The sequence below is a fragment of the Elgaria multicarinata genome, chromosome 18, assembly GCF_023053635.1.
Source record: "Elgaria multicarinata webbii isolate HBS135686 ecotype San Diego chromosome 18, rElgMul1.1.pri, whole genome shotgun sequence".
Taxonomy (NCBI): Eukaryota; Metazoa; Chordata; class Lepidosauria; order Squamata; family Anguidae; genus Elgaria; species Elgaria multicarinata.
Window position 1 is genome coordinate 4,482,920 of NC_086188.1, and position 14,760 is coordinate 4,497,679.

The 14,760-nt window shown below is 61.0% G+C and overlaps 1 protein-coding gene across 1 annotated transcript in view; it reads right to left on the reverse strand.

Moving 5' to 3' along the window:
• Positions 1–4,624: 4,624 nt before the first annotated feature.
• TTC28 (tetratricopeptide repeat domain 28) overlaps positions 4,625–14,760 on the reverse strand; it is a 70,556-nt gene continuing 60,420 nt past the window's right edge. Inside the window, 13 exon segments of the mRNA XM_063143738.1 lie at positions 4,625–6,450; positions 6,772–6,879; positions 7,074–7,203; positions 7,528–7,551; positions 7,781–7,857; positions 7,963–8,194; positions 8,391–8,423; positions 8,425–8,516; positions 8,803–9,550; positions 9,790–9,969; positions 10,461–10,611; positions 12,389–12,529; positions 12,762–12,924. Coding sequence (XP_062999808.1) covers positions 4,769–6,450; positions 6,772–6,879; positions 7,074–7,203; positions 7,528–7,551; positions 7,781–7,857; positions 7,963–8,194; positions 8,391–8,423; positions 8,425–8,516; positions 8,803–9,550; positions 9,790–9,969; positions 10,461–10,611; positions 12,389–12,529; positions 12,762–12,924 — 3,761 coding nt within the window. The 3' untranslated portion in view covers positions 4,625–4,768.

The window sequence follows — 14,760 nt, forward strand, 5'->3', positions numbered from 1 at the left end:
GGCAAGATCTAGAGCGGCACCCCTTTGACCCATAAAACCTTGTCCTAGAGCGGCTTCCGACTCCTGCCGGTAGTGCAGCGCGCAAACTCCCGGCCTCTCCAGTGTTACACCGAACAAGGTCCCCCTCCCTGTGCTCTGGTTCCGGGGAAGGGGAGGGGGGGCGTTGAGTCGGGTTGATCCCATTCTCCCGCCCCCTTTGGCAAGCGAGGTCCTTCAGTGCAGCCTTTCCGAACCTGGGGGCTCTCCAGAGGTGTTGGACTACAACTCCCATAACCCCCAGTCAGCAGGCTGGGGGTTATGGGAGTTGTAGTCCAACACCTCTGGAGAGCCCCCAGGTTCGGAAGGGCCGCTTTAATGGCACAAGCTTGCGAAATGGTTGGGAAACATGAGGTGCTTCTGCCCTGTTCGCTCAGCCTTTTTGAAGAGAGAGAAGGCACAGCTAATCCAAATTTCCATTTCGTTTCTCATTGCCTCATAAAGCGAAGCTCGTAATTAAGCTACCATTTGGCTCATTCTTAATACACTTTGGTGTTTTTTAAATTATATTTCACATGAGTGGGAGGAAGCTATTAGAGGCAGCCCTAGGTAACCCAGAGCGCTCACTGCGTTACTGAAAATTACATTTTTTGCATTCTTTGCAATAAACCATAATTGCATTTTCTTTTGCCTGTGCTAGATAGGATGTGTCTAAACAGACCTCATTGGAGGAAACGGCTTTTTGGAGCAAATTACTTTTAGCTTACTAGCCTGGCAGTTTGCAGGAATTGTGACTCCAAAAACTGTCGGACAACCCACAGATAAACTGGGAGCATGTAAAAAGGGGGTTGTAAAATGGCTCGTGGTGGATTCTAAAAGTCCAGCATTCCACGGTGAGATGAGGGAGATTTGAGAAATGGGCTTCTCAGGAGCAGCCACTGCAAACAGATACCCTGAATACCAACCAGAGGCTAGTTGGGGCAACTGATGGAGCACCTGGCAGCAGGAGATTTGAGTAGAAAAGTTGATCACCTTTCAAACTCTTCTAATGGATCTCACCACAATGGGACACTATAATAATCATGTCTAGCGTGATAACTTTGGGGAAATTATGTCACGGCTGTGATGACCTTCATCCTCCATCATGAAGCAAGATTTAAGATGCTAAAGTCTTAAATGCAGAGGCCACCAGTGAGGGAGGAAGCAGCAGCCAGGCACCTCTCCAACGTGCCTGGGTCCAGCTCCAGCTGAGAGCCCCCTCCCTCCTGCTACCAACTGTCTCTGCAGAGGCCACCAGTGAGGGAGGAAGCAGCAGCCAGGCACCTCTCCACCGGGCCTGGGTCCAGCTCCAGCTGAGAGCCCCCTCCCTCCTGCTGTCACCTATAACTGCTGAACTTTCCAACTAAGATTGTAGTGCCTGAATTTGCTTTCCGTTCCCCCCTCCTCCTCCTCCCTCCCAATCCCCTTTCCTTTTGTGTCATGTCTTTTAGTTTGTAAGCCTGTGGGCAGGGACTGTCAAGAAATACTTTTGTAAGCCGCCATGAGAGCCTTTTTTGGCTGAATGGCGGCATAAAAATCCTTAAATAAATAAATAAATAAATAATAAAATAAAGTTTCAAGGTTTCAGTTTTAACCCAAGCTTACAAATCAAAGCCACGCGAAAACCCAAGATCTGTTTCGGAAAACGTACCCTTTGCCACAACTCACTCCTCATTGGGGAACGCATCACACAAAAGCCTGCCCGCTCTGTTTCAGTAGGATGGGGAGACTGACACACTGTGCAATGGAAGCCCTCGGTCATAAAATCCCTCATGCATTTCCCACTGCTCAACCTGGGAGGCTGTAAGAGAATTCCCCACTTCAAAGCACCGTCTAGAAGAAGTAGCTGGGAACAGTGGCAGTGGTGGCCTTGGGAGAGCTTCTGCCCTGAAAAGCACCCTAGACATACTTTAATTAGAGAAGGGCCCTGCACCAAAGAGATGGCCCTGCACCTGTCCAGTTTGACATCCGACCAAAGACAGTTCTAGCAGAGAGACGAATTCTCCTTGTATCTTTGGTATGAACCCCCGTTTCCCACTCGCTCAGTAAAGAGAGGCCTCCAAGGAATAACACGCTACTGTGGGGCAGCTGGGCTTCTCCCCGTCTGTCACTGATACAACCTGCCGTTGTCAGGATGTAATGGCCTGGGCTGGCCGCCCATTGCTGGCACAGACAAGACACCCAGGAGGCCAAGCAGAGAGATCTCATGCTTTAATAGACACGGAAATCACAAAGGAGGAGGCCAAATGCCTTAGCAATTGCAATAAAAATATGAAATTCTTTTTACAGGGTAAACCTCATAATATAAAAAAGTTTAATGCTGTCTGGAAACGGAGTTTAATTTACAAAAAAAGTCCATATAGGCCAAATATGGCGGGCGCTGCATAAAGAACAGAGTGCAGAGGGGTGACTGAGTGTGTGTGAGTGTGTGTTTGGGGGGTGGGGGGGTTCCCTCCCCATGCTCCCGTGGACAAGATCACATGACCTAGAGGCAGAACGGATGGGCTGCAAAGCTCCTTAGGGAAGCAAGCTGGTGCGGGGCAGGCCTGGCAGACCCGTTTCCCCTTTTTCGGTTCCCCAGTATCCCCTTCCTGGGGATGACAGGCACTGGCCAGCTCCAGGCAGCCGGCAGAACCAGGTCGGATGGCTTCTGGCCAGTCCTGTCCGTTGCCGTCTCTTGATCAGCCTCGGAATGGGCCTCTTGTGGTGCGATGAAGCCAAACGGAATGGCACTGGGGGTAGGTTTTTTTTGCACGTGACAGAACTCTGGTGGGAGCAGCCCATCACACCTAACGCTTATTGCTCACTGTGAAAAGCAGTGTTGTCACTGTACATACACAAAGACGACAATCAGGACGACGACAAACCAGGAGTGGGGTGTGGATGGGTGTTTCCATGGAAGAGAGATGGAGGGACGAGGGACGCTGCTTCCTGAATTTTCCCACATAAACAGCCTGCCTGCCTGCCACGTTCTCCGTTCCCTCACTTGTGGAGCGCAGGATTGAGGTGCCGGCTGCGGAAGCAGAGATGTGAGCTCTGCCAGAGGAGCGACATTAACCCAGGGAGATGCCCGGGCTCCAAGGGATGGCTCAGGAGCACCACGGTCCCCGGCCACGTGTGGAACATGTGCCCAAGGAGGGCTGGAGCCACCACAGGGGAGGGACAGCCAAAGTATTTGGTCCCACCAGATCGGCAGCCGTTCCAGAAAGCACCGTGTGTAAAAAGACCCCTTCCTCCAGTCGCAAAGAAGGAAGCACGCTGGCTCTGGAGGAGGAGGAGGAGGAGGAGGAGGAGGAGGAGGAGAGGGCTGGGCGGAAGGCTTTGGCGGAAAGAGTTCTCCAGTTGCCCCACGGAGTGACTTTGCATAGGGTAGAAAAGGGCCGGCAGCCAGTCCAGCCCTTCGCTGCATGAAAGAGCTCTGCCTGGGCCCGGGGGCTCAGCTGAGCAGGTGAAGCGATCCTGAGAGCTTACGGGTGGGTGGGTGGGGAGAGGGGACGACAGGAGAAGGGGCAACCCAGCACAGCAGGCAAGAGCCACCCAGAAGCCCGGAGCGGCTGACGGGCAGGGCCACGAGCCGTAACAGAACCAATGATCACTCCTGCCTCCCCCCACTCAGAAGAGGCGCTCCCCCCTCCCACTCCCGGGATTGCTCCAACCAGGGGCGCACGCCTCCCGCGGACGAGCGCTCCCAGGCTTTGCTTCCATGGCTTTAGGGCGGCTCCTGCAGGAATTCCTGGCGGCCAAGAGTGTTCTGGAGCTCCGCCCGCCTCGATGCTCCTCCACAGACCCAAAGGTCCATGCGTGGTTCCTCAGGCCAGCAAATAGTGCAACGGCTGCCTGCCTCCTGCCTGGGCCGCTTTGGGTCCCTCCTTCTAATCAATATGGGGGGGGCGGGATGAAGAGGCCTCTCCTTTGTGCTTGGGACAAGGAGCCTGGGGGCGGGAGGGGACAGACGGACGGATGGATGTTGCGGCCCCCACAGCCCTGGTGGCGAAGAGAGAGGGACTCATGCGTGGCGTCCAGCTGCACGTGAACTACAGAAAGCCCCCCCTCAGGGGGCCAGATGCTGCTCAGGGGGCCCCCATCAGTGTGGTGAGGGAGGGGGCGGCCCTCGCTGTGACAGAAGGAGGCGGAGGGAGGGAGGCCAGCCCATGTGGGGCTCTGAGCCTGCGGGCAGCAGCGGACGGCTTCCATGGATCGCTTCCATCTTTGCAAAGGACGGAGCCTGCCGTATGTCCCTCTGCAGCAGCAACCAGGCAATCCCGTCTGTCCCCTCTGGACGGGAACGGGGGCTTTCCCTGAAAAGCCGCCAGAAGTTTCTCCCGTGGCCACCCAGGCCGGGCGTGCATTTCCCAGGAGAGGAAGCAATGCAGCCCCCTCCTCCTTCTCCTCCCCCCACAACCAACCCTTGCTGGAAGCATTGAGAAAATGGCTTGTACCTCTCATCACAGAAAGGCGTGTGCGTATCCTGGCAGAGCCCCCTCCCGGCCTGGGCAACCCCAGACGCTCCTATCCTGCACCCGGGGTGGAGGTGGGGGCAGCAGCAGCAGCAGCAGCGGCTGAGAGGCATGTGGCCAGCTTGCGCGGACCCACGGGGCTGGCCTCCACGCCCAGGCCTCTCGCCGGGCCCAGGGTGTGTGTGTGTGTCCCAGTTCCCTGCCTCGTTTCCCAAGGTTCTGTATCATTCAAGCAAGTGGGCGGGGAAAAGGCCCAGGGAATTTGACCGACCAAAGGAGCCGGCGGAAGAGAGGTTTCAGCACTTGGAAGAAGGGAAGAAACGTCCGGGCGATAAGAACTTGTAGCCGTTCCCAGAAGGCAGCCGTACGGGGTGCACCGAGCCGGGGGCGCTGCCAGGGGGCGCTGCGGCCGCCAGGGGACCGGCGGAGTCGGCAGGGCGCCTGTGTCCGTTGGGGGGGTCCCTCTGCGGAGATCGAGCGAGGGGCCGCGGAGCGGACAGGTCCTTCAGCTCCAGCTTGTCCGCTGCCTTCTCCTCCTCCTTGCTGTGCCGCGGAGAAAGGTTGAGCAAGCTCAGCACGTCCCTCCTGCTGGCCGGCCGGCCCGAGGCGCCCCGCAGGTTCCGCCCGAGGCCCGGCGGGTGGGAGGGGCTGTTCTGCCAGAACATCTTCAGGTTGTGGATGGCCTGCACCTTCTGGTCGATGGCGGCCATCTTGAGCTTGTCGATGGCCGGGGCATCGGCGGGGCTGGAGCGGGTGGAGCTAGCGGAGGAGTAGGAGAGGGCCGGCGAAGGGGTGCTGCCGGCGGGAGAGTGATGCCCTGAGCTGGGGGAGATGTTCTGGGGCGACTTGGAAATGTGGGTGCTGTAGGGCGAGCTGGGGTACTTGAGCCGGAAGAGCGGCTGCTCCAGGCCCGGGCCGTCGGAGCTGGGGGAGGGCTGGCCGCTGTGCGGAGCGGCGCCCTCCCTGGCCGAGGCCTCGGAGGTGGTGGGGCTGTTGTAGCCGGAGCTGACCTTCTGCAGGGAAGAGCTCCTGGTGGGGGGCTTTGGCTTCAGTGGGGTGGGGGAGGCCTGGCCCTTGTAGCCGGAGCACAGCGGCCTGCTGAAGGCGCTGGTCTCTGAGGCCCGGAAGGAGGAGGCCCCACCGCCGCCGCCGCCGCCGCCGGGCGTGGAGGGCGTGTTGTCCAGGCTGCTGCTCTTGCTGAGCCGCCGCCCGCCGCCGCCGCGCTGCAGGTGCTCCACGGCCAGGAGGTGGCTCTGCGTCTCCTGCAGGATCTTCTGAGCCAGCGCCTGGGGGTCGAGCCGCGGGTCGCCGTTCTTCTTCTTCTTCTCCTCCTCCTCCTGGGACTTGACGGTGCTGTCGGTTTCCGTGCTGGACTGGTCCGACTCGCCCGTGTCCGACCCGGCGAGCCGCCCCACCTTCTGGAACGGGGAGTTTGGGCTGGGAACGAGAGTCATTTTGACGGGGGAGTTTGGGGAACTGACGCTCCCCTTAGAGCTGACCGACACTTTGGCCCCTGCGGCCTGAGGAGTCCGGGAGGGTTTGAGGTCGGGGGAAAACCGCGTCCGGCTGTTCTCCCGGTACGCCGCCAGGGGCTCGTTGCTGATGATGGAGAAGCCCTCGTACTCCTCCTCCTCCGCCTCTTTGCCGGGGGCCGCACCGCCCTGTGGCGAGAACGAGCCCTGCGGCGCAGAGGGCCGCTGCGGGTAGATGGTCTTGGGCCTCTCGCAGTCCTGGCGGCCCCTGGCGTGGCCCCCGTCCGAGACGCACTCGGCCTTGGAGGCGAAGCTGACGGAGGAGGCGATGGAGCTCAGGCTGTACACGGAGATGGCGTCGGCGGCCAGGCTGTCGGGGCACGTCGGGGAGAAGGGCGGGTTCTGGTAGCTGAGCGGCCCGGGATTGGAGGTGGACTGAGCCGAGGCCAAGGACTCGAGGGACGAGGAGCTGTCCAAGCTCAGCCGTTTGGGGAGCTCTGTGGAGTCTGGAGGAAGCGGAGGGAAAGGGAGGCCGGTCAAAGCACGGAACGGGGAGCGATGTGGCGTCCGCCTCTGCAGTCCCCGCCAGCCGTCAAGGTCCTTTGGACGCTTGTTGAAAGCAGAGGAGCACAGCCCAGGTGCCCCCGAATACCACGGCCGGGGCTCTGCTGCTGACCCCTTCCGGCAGCCCATTCAGCCCCACCCCTGGGTGCAGAGGTGTTGGGGCTCCCTCCTTCCCTCCCTCCCTCCCTCCCTCCTCCTCTTCCTCGTCCTCCTCCCGAGACGCGCCCCCATCCCCCAGACCACCCGCCAGGCCGGAGCCTTACCAAAAAGCGCCAGCAGGGTCTGGAGCGCAAAGTGCATGGTTCTGCGGCTGGCCTGCTTGCCCGTCTTCAGCGTCACTTCCTCCTGCCCGACCTCGCACAGATCGAAGCCTGCAAGCAAGACGGGCCTTCAGGCCACAGGGTCCGGGGGTGGAGGGCGACGTCTGCCCCGCTCGGCCCAGCCTGCGGGGGCCGGTGGGGGGGGGGAAGCAGGAGGGGGAGGCCTGCCCCATTTCCCCCCTGCCCTCTCCACCCCAGACGTCATCCCGAGGGCTCCCAGCCCACCCCGCTCCAGCCCACCCTACCTAACGCTGCCAGGAACTCGTGGCAGCCAGGCAGCCGCCAAAGCTGGACGCTAATGGAGACTTGGATTGGGGCCAAAGAGAAGTCCTGCTCCTTCTCTCCAACCTGGAGCTGCACCAAGACCTGATGGAGCTGAAGGGAGAAGGGGCAGGCAGTCAGGCAGGCCGAGGCAGATGCCCTTCAGATGCCCACACTTGGTTTGTCATTGTCATGGGGGAGGGGGGGAACAGGAGGAAAAAGAGGGGAGGAGCAAGGAGCTGAAGCTGAGGGCCGGAGGGGGGAGAGAGACACAAGGCTGCACCAGGCAGGCAGGCAGGCAGGCAGGCAGTTCCCCCCCCCCCACTAGCCGCTGCCTCAGACCACAAGGAGGCCATGACACCCTGGTCCTGAGCCCACTGCACACACACCCCAAAACAGGAGGGGTGGGGGGTGGGCGAAGGGGGGGCCTATACTCACCATTCCCACCATATTTTTAACAGCCTTTTGGAAGCAGAAAGGAGGGGCAGGGGGCAGGAAGAGAGAGAGAGAGAGAGGTGTTTAGAGCCAAGTCGGGATGCCACGCAGCCACCAAACAGCGGGGGGGGGGGGAGAGCGAGAGGGTCTGCAGAGGCGCTGGCTGAAGCAGGCTCCCGAGACCAGTGGTGGGGCAGCCTCCCCACAGCCCCCGCCTCCCGCTGCCCAGAACCCCCCCCCCCCCCGCGGCACTCACCCGGCTGATGAGCTGCTCCCCCGTTTCGGAGGCGGCGATGAGCTTGCACAGGGCCTGCAGGGCGGCGTTGGGCAAACCTGGGGTGGCAGAAGAGAGGCAGAGAGGGGCAGGTCACGCTCGGCCGAGCCCCCGCCCCTGGGCCCGGGTTGCGCAGAGGGGCCCGTCCCCATCCCGACACGCACCGAGCAAGGACTGGATGGTGGTGCTGCACTGCTGCAGCCGGTCCCCAGGGTCTGCGGTGGGGAAGAAGACGGCCGCCGGAAGCCCGCTGGCTGGAGGGTCCAGCCGGAAGCCCACGGCGGTCAGCAGCGCCTGCCAGCCTGGGATACCGCCCACTTTGTTCTCCACGCTCTGCTGGGAGGTGTACATGGAGTTGTGCTGCCCGCTGTGGATGCGCTGCAGGGACTTCTCCACCTGGGGGGGGGATGGGGGGAGGCAGAGGAAGAGCAAGGAGGAGTGAGCTCCCTTCCGCTCTTCTTGCTGTGTCGGGGTCTCAAGTGGAGCATAACAGGGAGCCGCCTCCAGAGCGCTCAAGGACTAGAGGGAGGCCCCTCGTGTCTTCCGCCCTCCATAGACCCAGCCCCTCCCCCCCAACGCTGTTGCCCCTCACCAGGTGTAGCAGGACCCGCAGGGCGTCGCGCGCCCCGCTCGGGGTGCTGGAGGATGTCCGTCAGGGCCTGCCCGATCAGAGAGGAGGGGCTGTTCAGCTTCACATCACTCCCAATCAGCACGAAGCCTGCAGGCGGAGAAACGGGAGCCTTGGGTTGCCCTGGGCTTTCCCTGGCCAAGGAGCCCGTGCACGGAGGGAGGGAAGGGGCAGTGGACCCAGCGCCTGCAGCCCCACCCGCTCTGCTTCGGCTACTCCCAGCAGCATTCAGCCCCCGCCGTTCCCAAAGACAGAGATTCCCCGCACTGCCCGCCCATCCCAGGGCGTGAGCTCCCGGTGGCCAAAGCCGCCGGAAGGCCCGCTGCCCGCAGGCATGGCGTCCCCGTGGGTGCCTGTCCCGTGGCGGCTGCCTCACCTGCCCAGTTGGAGGGGTGGGAGAACTGCTTGCTGCTCTGCACCGCCTTCATGGCTTCCCCGAGGGCGGCGCTGGCCTTCAGGCCGTTCAGCAGGGCTGTGTAGAAGGCATGCACAAAGGCCTTGGAGGCAGCCACCGGCACGGGCCACAGGGCCACCAGGACGCAGTGGGCGCCGGCCGCCAGGAAGGCCCGCGTCAGCCCAATCAGCCCGTCCGCCGTGACTTTGCCGCTGGACTCCTGGTAGGAGCCCAGCACCACCAGCTTGACGGGCAGCCGCAGGTCCAACACGTCGGCCGCCGTGAGCAGGAACTCCTGCAGGGGCGGGCAGTCCGAGATGCTCTCCACGTCGCTGGCGTCGTCCTGCATGCGCAGCGACTCCGGGATGGTGTAGGAGTGGCCAAAGGAGCCTTTGCCGCTGCCGCCGCCGCCGCCACTGCCGCCACCGCCGGCGGCACTCTCGCCGTTGGGGGTCAGGACGAGGGCAGCCAGTTTCCAGGAGACGTGGGTGGCGAAGTGGGCACACTCCGCCTGGGCCAGCGCGCTCATCACTCGCTCCTTGGTGGCCAGGCTGCCGACCAGCGGCTGGCAGCCCAGCAGCTCCGAGACGGTGTAGGCCTCCTCCTCGGCCGAGGGCATGGGCCCCCACAGCCAGCGGTCCATCACCGAGGCCGGCAGCTTGGGGTTGCCCACGACGGCCGCCATGGAGGGCGAGCCGGCGTAGCTCGCGGCGTTCTTCTTGGCCTGGCTCTGCGAGAGCGGAGGAAGGAGCCGCGTCACGACCCTGGCCCGGGAGGGGCTCCTCCTCACCGCTGCTGCTGGCTCCCAGCCCCCTCCCTCGGACCCGCTGCGATGCTCCTGGGGACCGCCCCCGGGGCCTCCCGCGTGCAAAGCCCCCGGCAGTCCCTGAGCCGCGGCCCCTCCTGCTGCGCCTTGCCCCGGGAGGGCCCCCCGGGAGGGGCTGGGAGCCCAAGGGCGGCACCCCCTACCTTGGCGCTGGCGTTCAGGGCGCGGATGGAGGGCACCGCAATGAGGCTGAAGCGCTCGTACAGGTATTCGTTGGAGGAGCTGCCCTTGAGGAGCGCAAAGGGGATGAGGTAGAGCTCCCCCTCCAGAACCAGGATGAGCTGCCGGTGCCGGCCCACGGGCCCACTGGAGTGCATCAGGCCCTGGAGCAGAGAGACAGGCGCAGGTGAGAGAGAGAGGGAGGGGGGGAGAAGGGAAGGCCAGGCCACTTGCCCCAGGGCCAGGCCCGTTCTAAGCTCACGCCTGAGCGCATCGGGGGCAAGTCACACTTCCTCCCCCACCCTAGAGAGGGAGCCCTCCCTCCCTCCCTCCCTCCCTCCCTCCCCCCACCCCACAACAGGACAGCTTCACCAGGCAAAGGGTCTTCCCGAGAAAGGCCTCCCTTCCCACAGGGGAGACGCACCTTCATTTCCCCCTCGGGTCCAACCTTCGAAACCTGAAGTGCAGCGAGGGCAGGATCGGACCTGACACTCCCCTTCCGCCCAGGGCTCCAGCCAGCCAGGACCCTTGCCGCTCCACAATCCTGGGCCTGGAGGGCCCCCGGCCGGGCACCTACACGGCCTCCTCCCAGTGGGAGTGACATGCCTGCCTCCCCCACCACCACCCCTTGGGCCCCTCTCCCGACCCGACTCACCCCTTCCATGGGCCCGATGAGCAGGTCGTAGAGGGCGCGCAGCGGTGGCTTGCTGAAGGAGCTGGGCCGCCGGGGGAGGGAGGACGTGGCGGGGGCCTCCTTTGCTGGGGAGACGGGGCTGCTGAAAAGGCTGCTCATACTCTGGCAGCTCCTGGGCGGGCAAAACACATGAAGCCGGAGCTCAGCGGGGCCAGGGCGGAAGCCGGAGGGTGTGAGCCCCGAGTCCTCCACCGCTGGGGGCCTCCCAAGGCCTGGGCAGCAGGAGGGGCCAATTCGGGAGCCTTTCCCGGGACGCCCACTGGCCCACTCCAAGGGAGGGAGGGAGGGAGGGCCGTTTTGCCCACAGCCATGCAGGAAGTGGGGCTGGGGCAGATCTCCAGGGGGCCTGCTTCTGCCCCACAAGGCCCCTGACGCCTCCTAGCACCGCCTCAACTCTCCCAGAGTCCGCGTTCCGACGGGATGCACTGAGCAGTTGGCTGCTTTGGAAGAGCGGAAGGAGTCCAAGTGAGTGAACAAGCACCAGGCCACCCGGGGAATCAGAGCCAGGGAAACGGGAGCGATCCAACCACAGCCCCCGTGGCAGACAGGATTCGGAAGGGCAGCCTCAACACCCAGCACCACCAGACTAGCGCAAGGGTCCTTTCTCAGGCCTCCTTGCTTCCCCCCCACACACACACACACCGGTGCTTCTTGCGTCTACAGCTTGGTGAAAACTCTCAGCAACACTGAGCTCAGCATCCCCAAGGATAGGCCCCGTCAAAGGCGGAGGGCGTTCAGCCAAGGACACCCAACTGCCATCACTCTTGCTGGAGCCGGGCACGCCACAGTGAGGCTGCCACTCTGGAGGGGGGGGCGTAAGGAGGGGGCGTAAGGGTCTGCCTCCCCTTCTCCAAAGGGCCCCATGGTTTGAAAGGCAAGAGACGGTGGGAGCTGCAAAGCCTCTGAGCAACCAGTGGGTGGCAGCAGCGTCCCTCTGTCGTCCGTGTGATGGTGGTGGGCCAGGAGAATTCGGTTCACGTTTGGAAATCATGCAAAGATTATTGTTTGGCTCAGCAATACTACAAAGGAGAAGGATCTTGGAATTGTTGTAGATTGCAAACTGAATATGAGCCAACAGTGCGATGTGGCTGCAAGAAAGGCAAATGCTATTTTGGACTGCATTAATAGAAGTATAGCTTCCAATTCGTGTGAGGTACTGGTTCCTCTCTATTTGGCCCTGGTTAGGCCTCATCTAAGGTATTGTGTCCAGTTCTGGGCTCCACAATTCAAGAAGGACACAGACAAGCTGGAGCGTGTTCAGAGGAGGGCAACCAGGATGATCAGGGGTCTGGAAACAAAGCCCTATGAGGAGAGACTGAAAGAACTGGGCATGCTTAGCCTGGAGAAGAGAAGATTGAGGGGAGACATGAGACCACTCTTCAAAGACTTAAAAGGTTGTCACACAGAGGAGGGCCAGGATCTCTTCTCGATCCTCCCAGAGTGCAGGACACGGAATAATGGACTCAAGTTCAAGGAAGCCAGATTCCAGCTGGACATCAGGAAAAACTTCCTGACTGTTAGAGCAGTATGACAATGGAACCAGTTCCCTAGGGAGGTTGTGGGCTCTCCCACCCTAGAGGCCTTCAAGAGGCAGCTGGACAACCACCTGTCAGGGATGCTTTAGGGTGGATTCCTGCATTGAGCAGGGGGTTGGACTCGATGGCCTTAAAGGCCCCTTCCAACTCTGCTATTCGATGATTCCATGCCGTGTTCGCAATCTGAACGTGGAACTCAGCAGGAGAACACGTCCTCGGAAGCCGCTCGCAAATTCTCGAACGTCTTCGCGTTTGGAAACCAAGGGCCGGGGGCCAGAGTGCTGCCTGCAGCTCAGGAGGTAGCGGCACAGGGGGCTCCTTTTCTGCCAGAGCCAGCTTCCCCCCCCCCCTTACCTGTTGAAGAGGTTGTTCCTGCTAACCATCCTCAGGAAGCCGGTGGGGTCTGTCGACGAATTCAGCTTGTTGTTCATCTCCTCAAACTGCTGATCCATAATGTCTCCTGCCTCGCTCTCCGTCTCGCTGCTGGCAGAGGGCCTTGGGAAGAGAAAAGGGGGGGCAGAGGTGTCAGGAGACGCAAGAGCAGGGGGGCCTGTGGGAACGGGGAGGGGTGGGGAGAGGCCGCCTGTGTTCCCAGTTGGCACACTGGGAGATCTCTCAGGGTGCAGCAGAGAGGCCCGGAGAAGACGCCACCAAAGGGTTTCTTGAAACTCCCCGTCCAAGTCTTCCTCGCCTGGACGCGAGCCCCACGCCCCCGACCGAAGCTCACCGCGTGTAGTAGGAATCCACGCCCAGCGCATCCCGGACGCTGGCGCTGAGCTGCTCCAGGGCCGAGCTGGTGACTGCCTGGAGGTTTGCGCTGCTCTCTTGGAAGTCCCCCGAGTTCTCCGCTGGGCCATCGCCCAGGTAGCATTCGTGGAACTTCAGGATTCCTGCAAGCACAGAGGAGAACCGCTGCGTGAAGAGCCTTCGGTTGCCAGAAGCGTCCATGGGGCGGGGTGGGGGGGGAGTGTCTCCCTGCTGAGCAGGTCCCGGCCGTTCAGAGCAGCCTCATGGAGAGAGAGGTTTCGGATTTTTTTGCCTTGGTTACTTTATTAAACTCTATTTAACAAAGCGGTTAAAAAAGTTAAAAATATATATAAAAACATACAAGTCAGACAGCATTTCTAATAAATACACAAATGCGATTTCTGTAGATGCTGAACCGAGTTCGTCGGTTCAGTTCGTCGGGCCAACTTAACTATGACCCATTCAATGAAATATGGTCTCCTTTTCTCGATTACATCAATGGTACAGATGTGGCAGCCAACTCTGGTTTAACAAATCTTCCTCTGACCACAGTAAATTGAAAGAAACCTCACGGAGAAAGAGGTGTGATGAGGAGAGGTCTGATCAGGGGTCTGGAAACAAAGCCCTATGAAGAGAGACTGAAAGAACTGGGCATGTTTAGCCTGGAGAAGAGAAGATTGAGGGGAGACCTGAGAGCACTCTTCAAATACTTAAAAGGTTGTCACACAGACGAGGGCCAGGATCTCTTCTCGATCCTCCCAGAGTGCAGGACACGGAATAACGGGCTCAAGTTAAAGGAAGCCAGATTCCAGCTGGACATCAGGAAAAACTTCCTGACTGTTAGAGCAGTACGACAATGGAACCAGTGACCTAGGGAGGTGGTGGGCTCTCCCCCACTAGAGGCCTTCAAGAGGCAGCTGGACAACCCTCTGTCAGGGATGCTTTAGGGTGGATTCCTGCATTGAGCAGGGGGTTGGACTCGATGGCCTTGTAGGCCCCTTCCAAGTCTGCTGTTCTATGATTCTATGAGGAAAGCCTGCCGACTCTTCTCCATACCTGCAACGATGACAGGCCAGCCAGACACACCCACCCCTCCAAAGAGGGCGCGTCCCCCCCTCTTCCTCACACCCTAGATCTGGTCAAAAGCCCTATCGACCGGCACCGAGGGCAGCCAAAGGGAGCTGGGCCCACACCCATGAGGGCTCCGTGGGGCTCTCTAGGGCGTCCCGGCCTCTCCTCTTCCACTGGAAGCCCAGCTACGTGCTTTGCAGTCACGGCAAGGGCTTCTGCGATACGCTCAGAAAGCTGGAGCCTGTGGCAAGTCAGGAGCCAGATGGATTCCGCTCAGGTAACGCAAGTCCCCCGGCAGCTCGTAAAAACGTCTATGAGCCACTTCCGGATGGACATGCAAGGGCAGCGGGCAGAAGGGAAGGAACACGATGACTCCAACAGAAGCTCCTCCTGTCAGGCAAACATTTCTTGTCCTACCGAAAACACGCCGCAAAAGGAGCACTAAGGAGGGAGGGACAGAGCCCCTTGGCAACACTGCTACACCCCACCACATCACCTGCATCTTTCTGAGCAAGAGGGCCGAGAGCACCAGAGGGTCAGAGGAGGCAGCTCTGCGGCAGCAGCCAAAGAAGAAGGACCCCGGCGTGGAAAGAAGAAGCCCTGAGCAGGGCCCACCCACCCCTCCTCCTCCTCCTCCTGCCCCCACCTTTGAGCTCTGGCTGTGGGGCCAGTTACATCTCCCAAGGCAGGAGGAGGAGGAAGAGGAGGAGGAGGAGGAGGAAGAGGAGGAGGAGGAGGAGGAGGAAGAAGAGGAGGAAGAGGAGGAGGAAGAATAAATAAATAAACAGAACAGTTGCACAGGGAAGGGTGGTGTGGTGTAGTGGCTAAAGTGTCGGACTGGGAGTCGGGAGATCCAGGTTCTAGTCCCCACTCAACCATGTAGCTCACTGGTTGACTTTGGGCCGGTC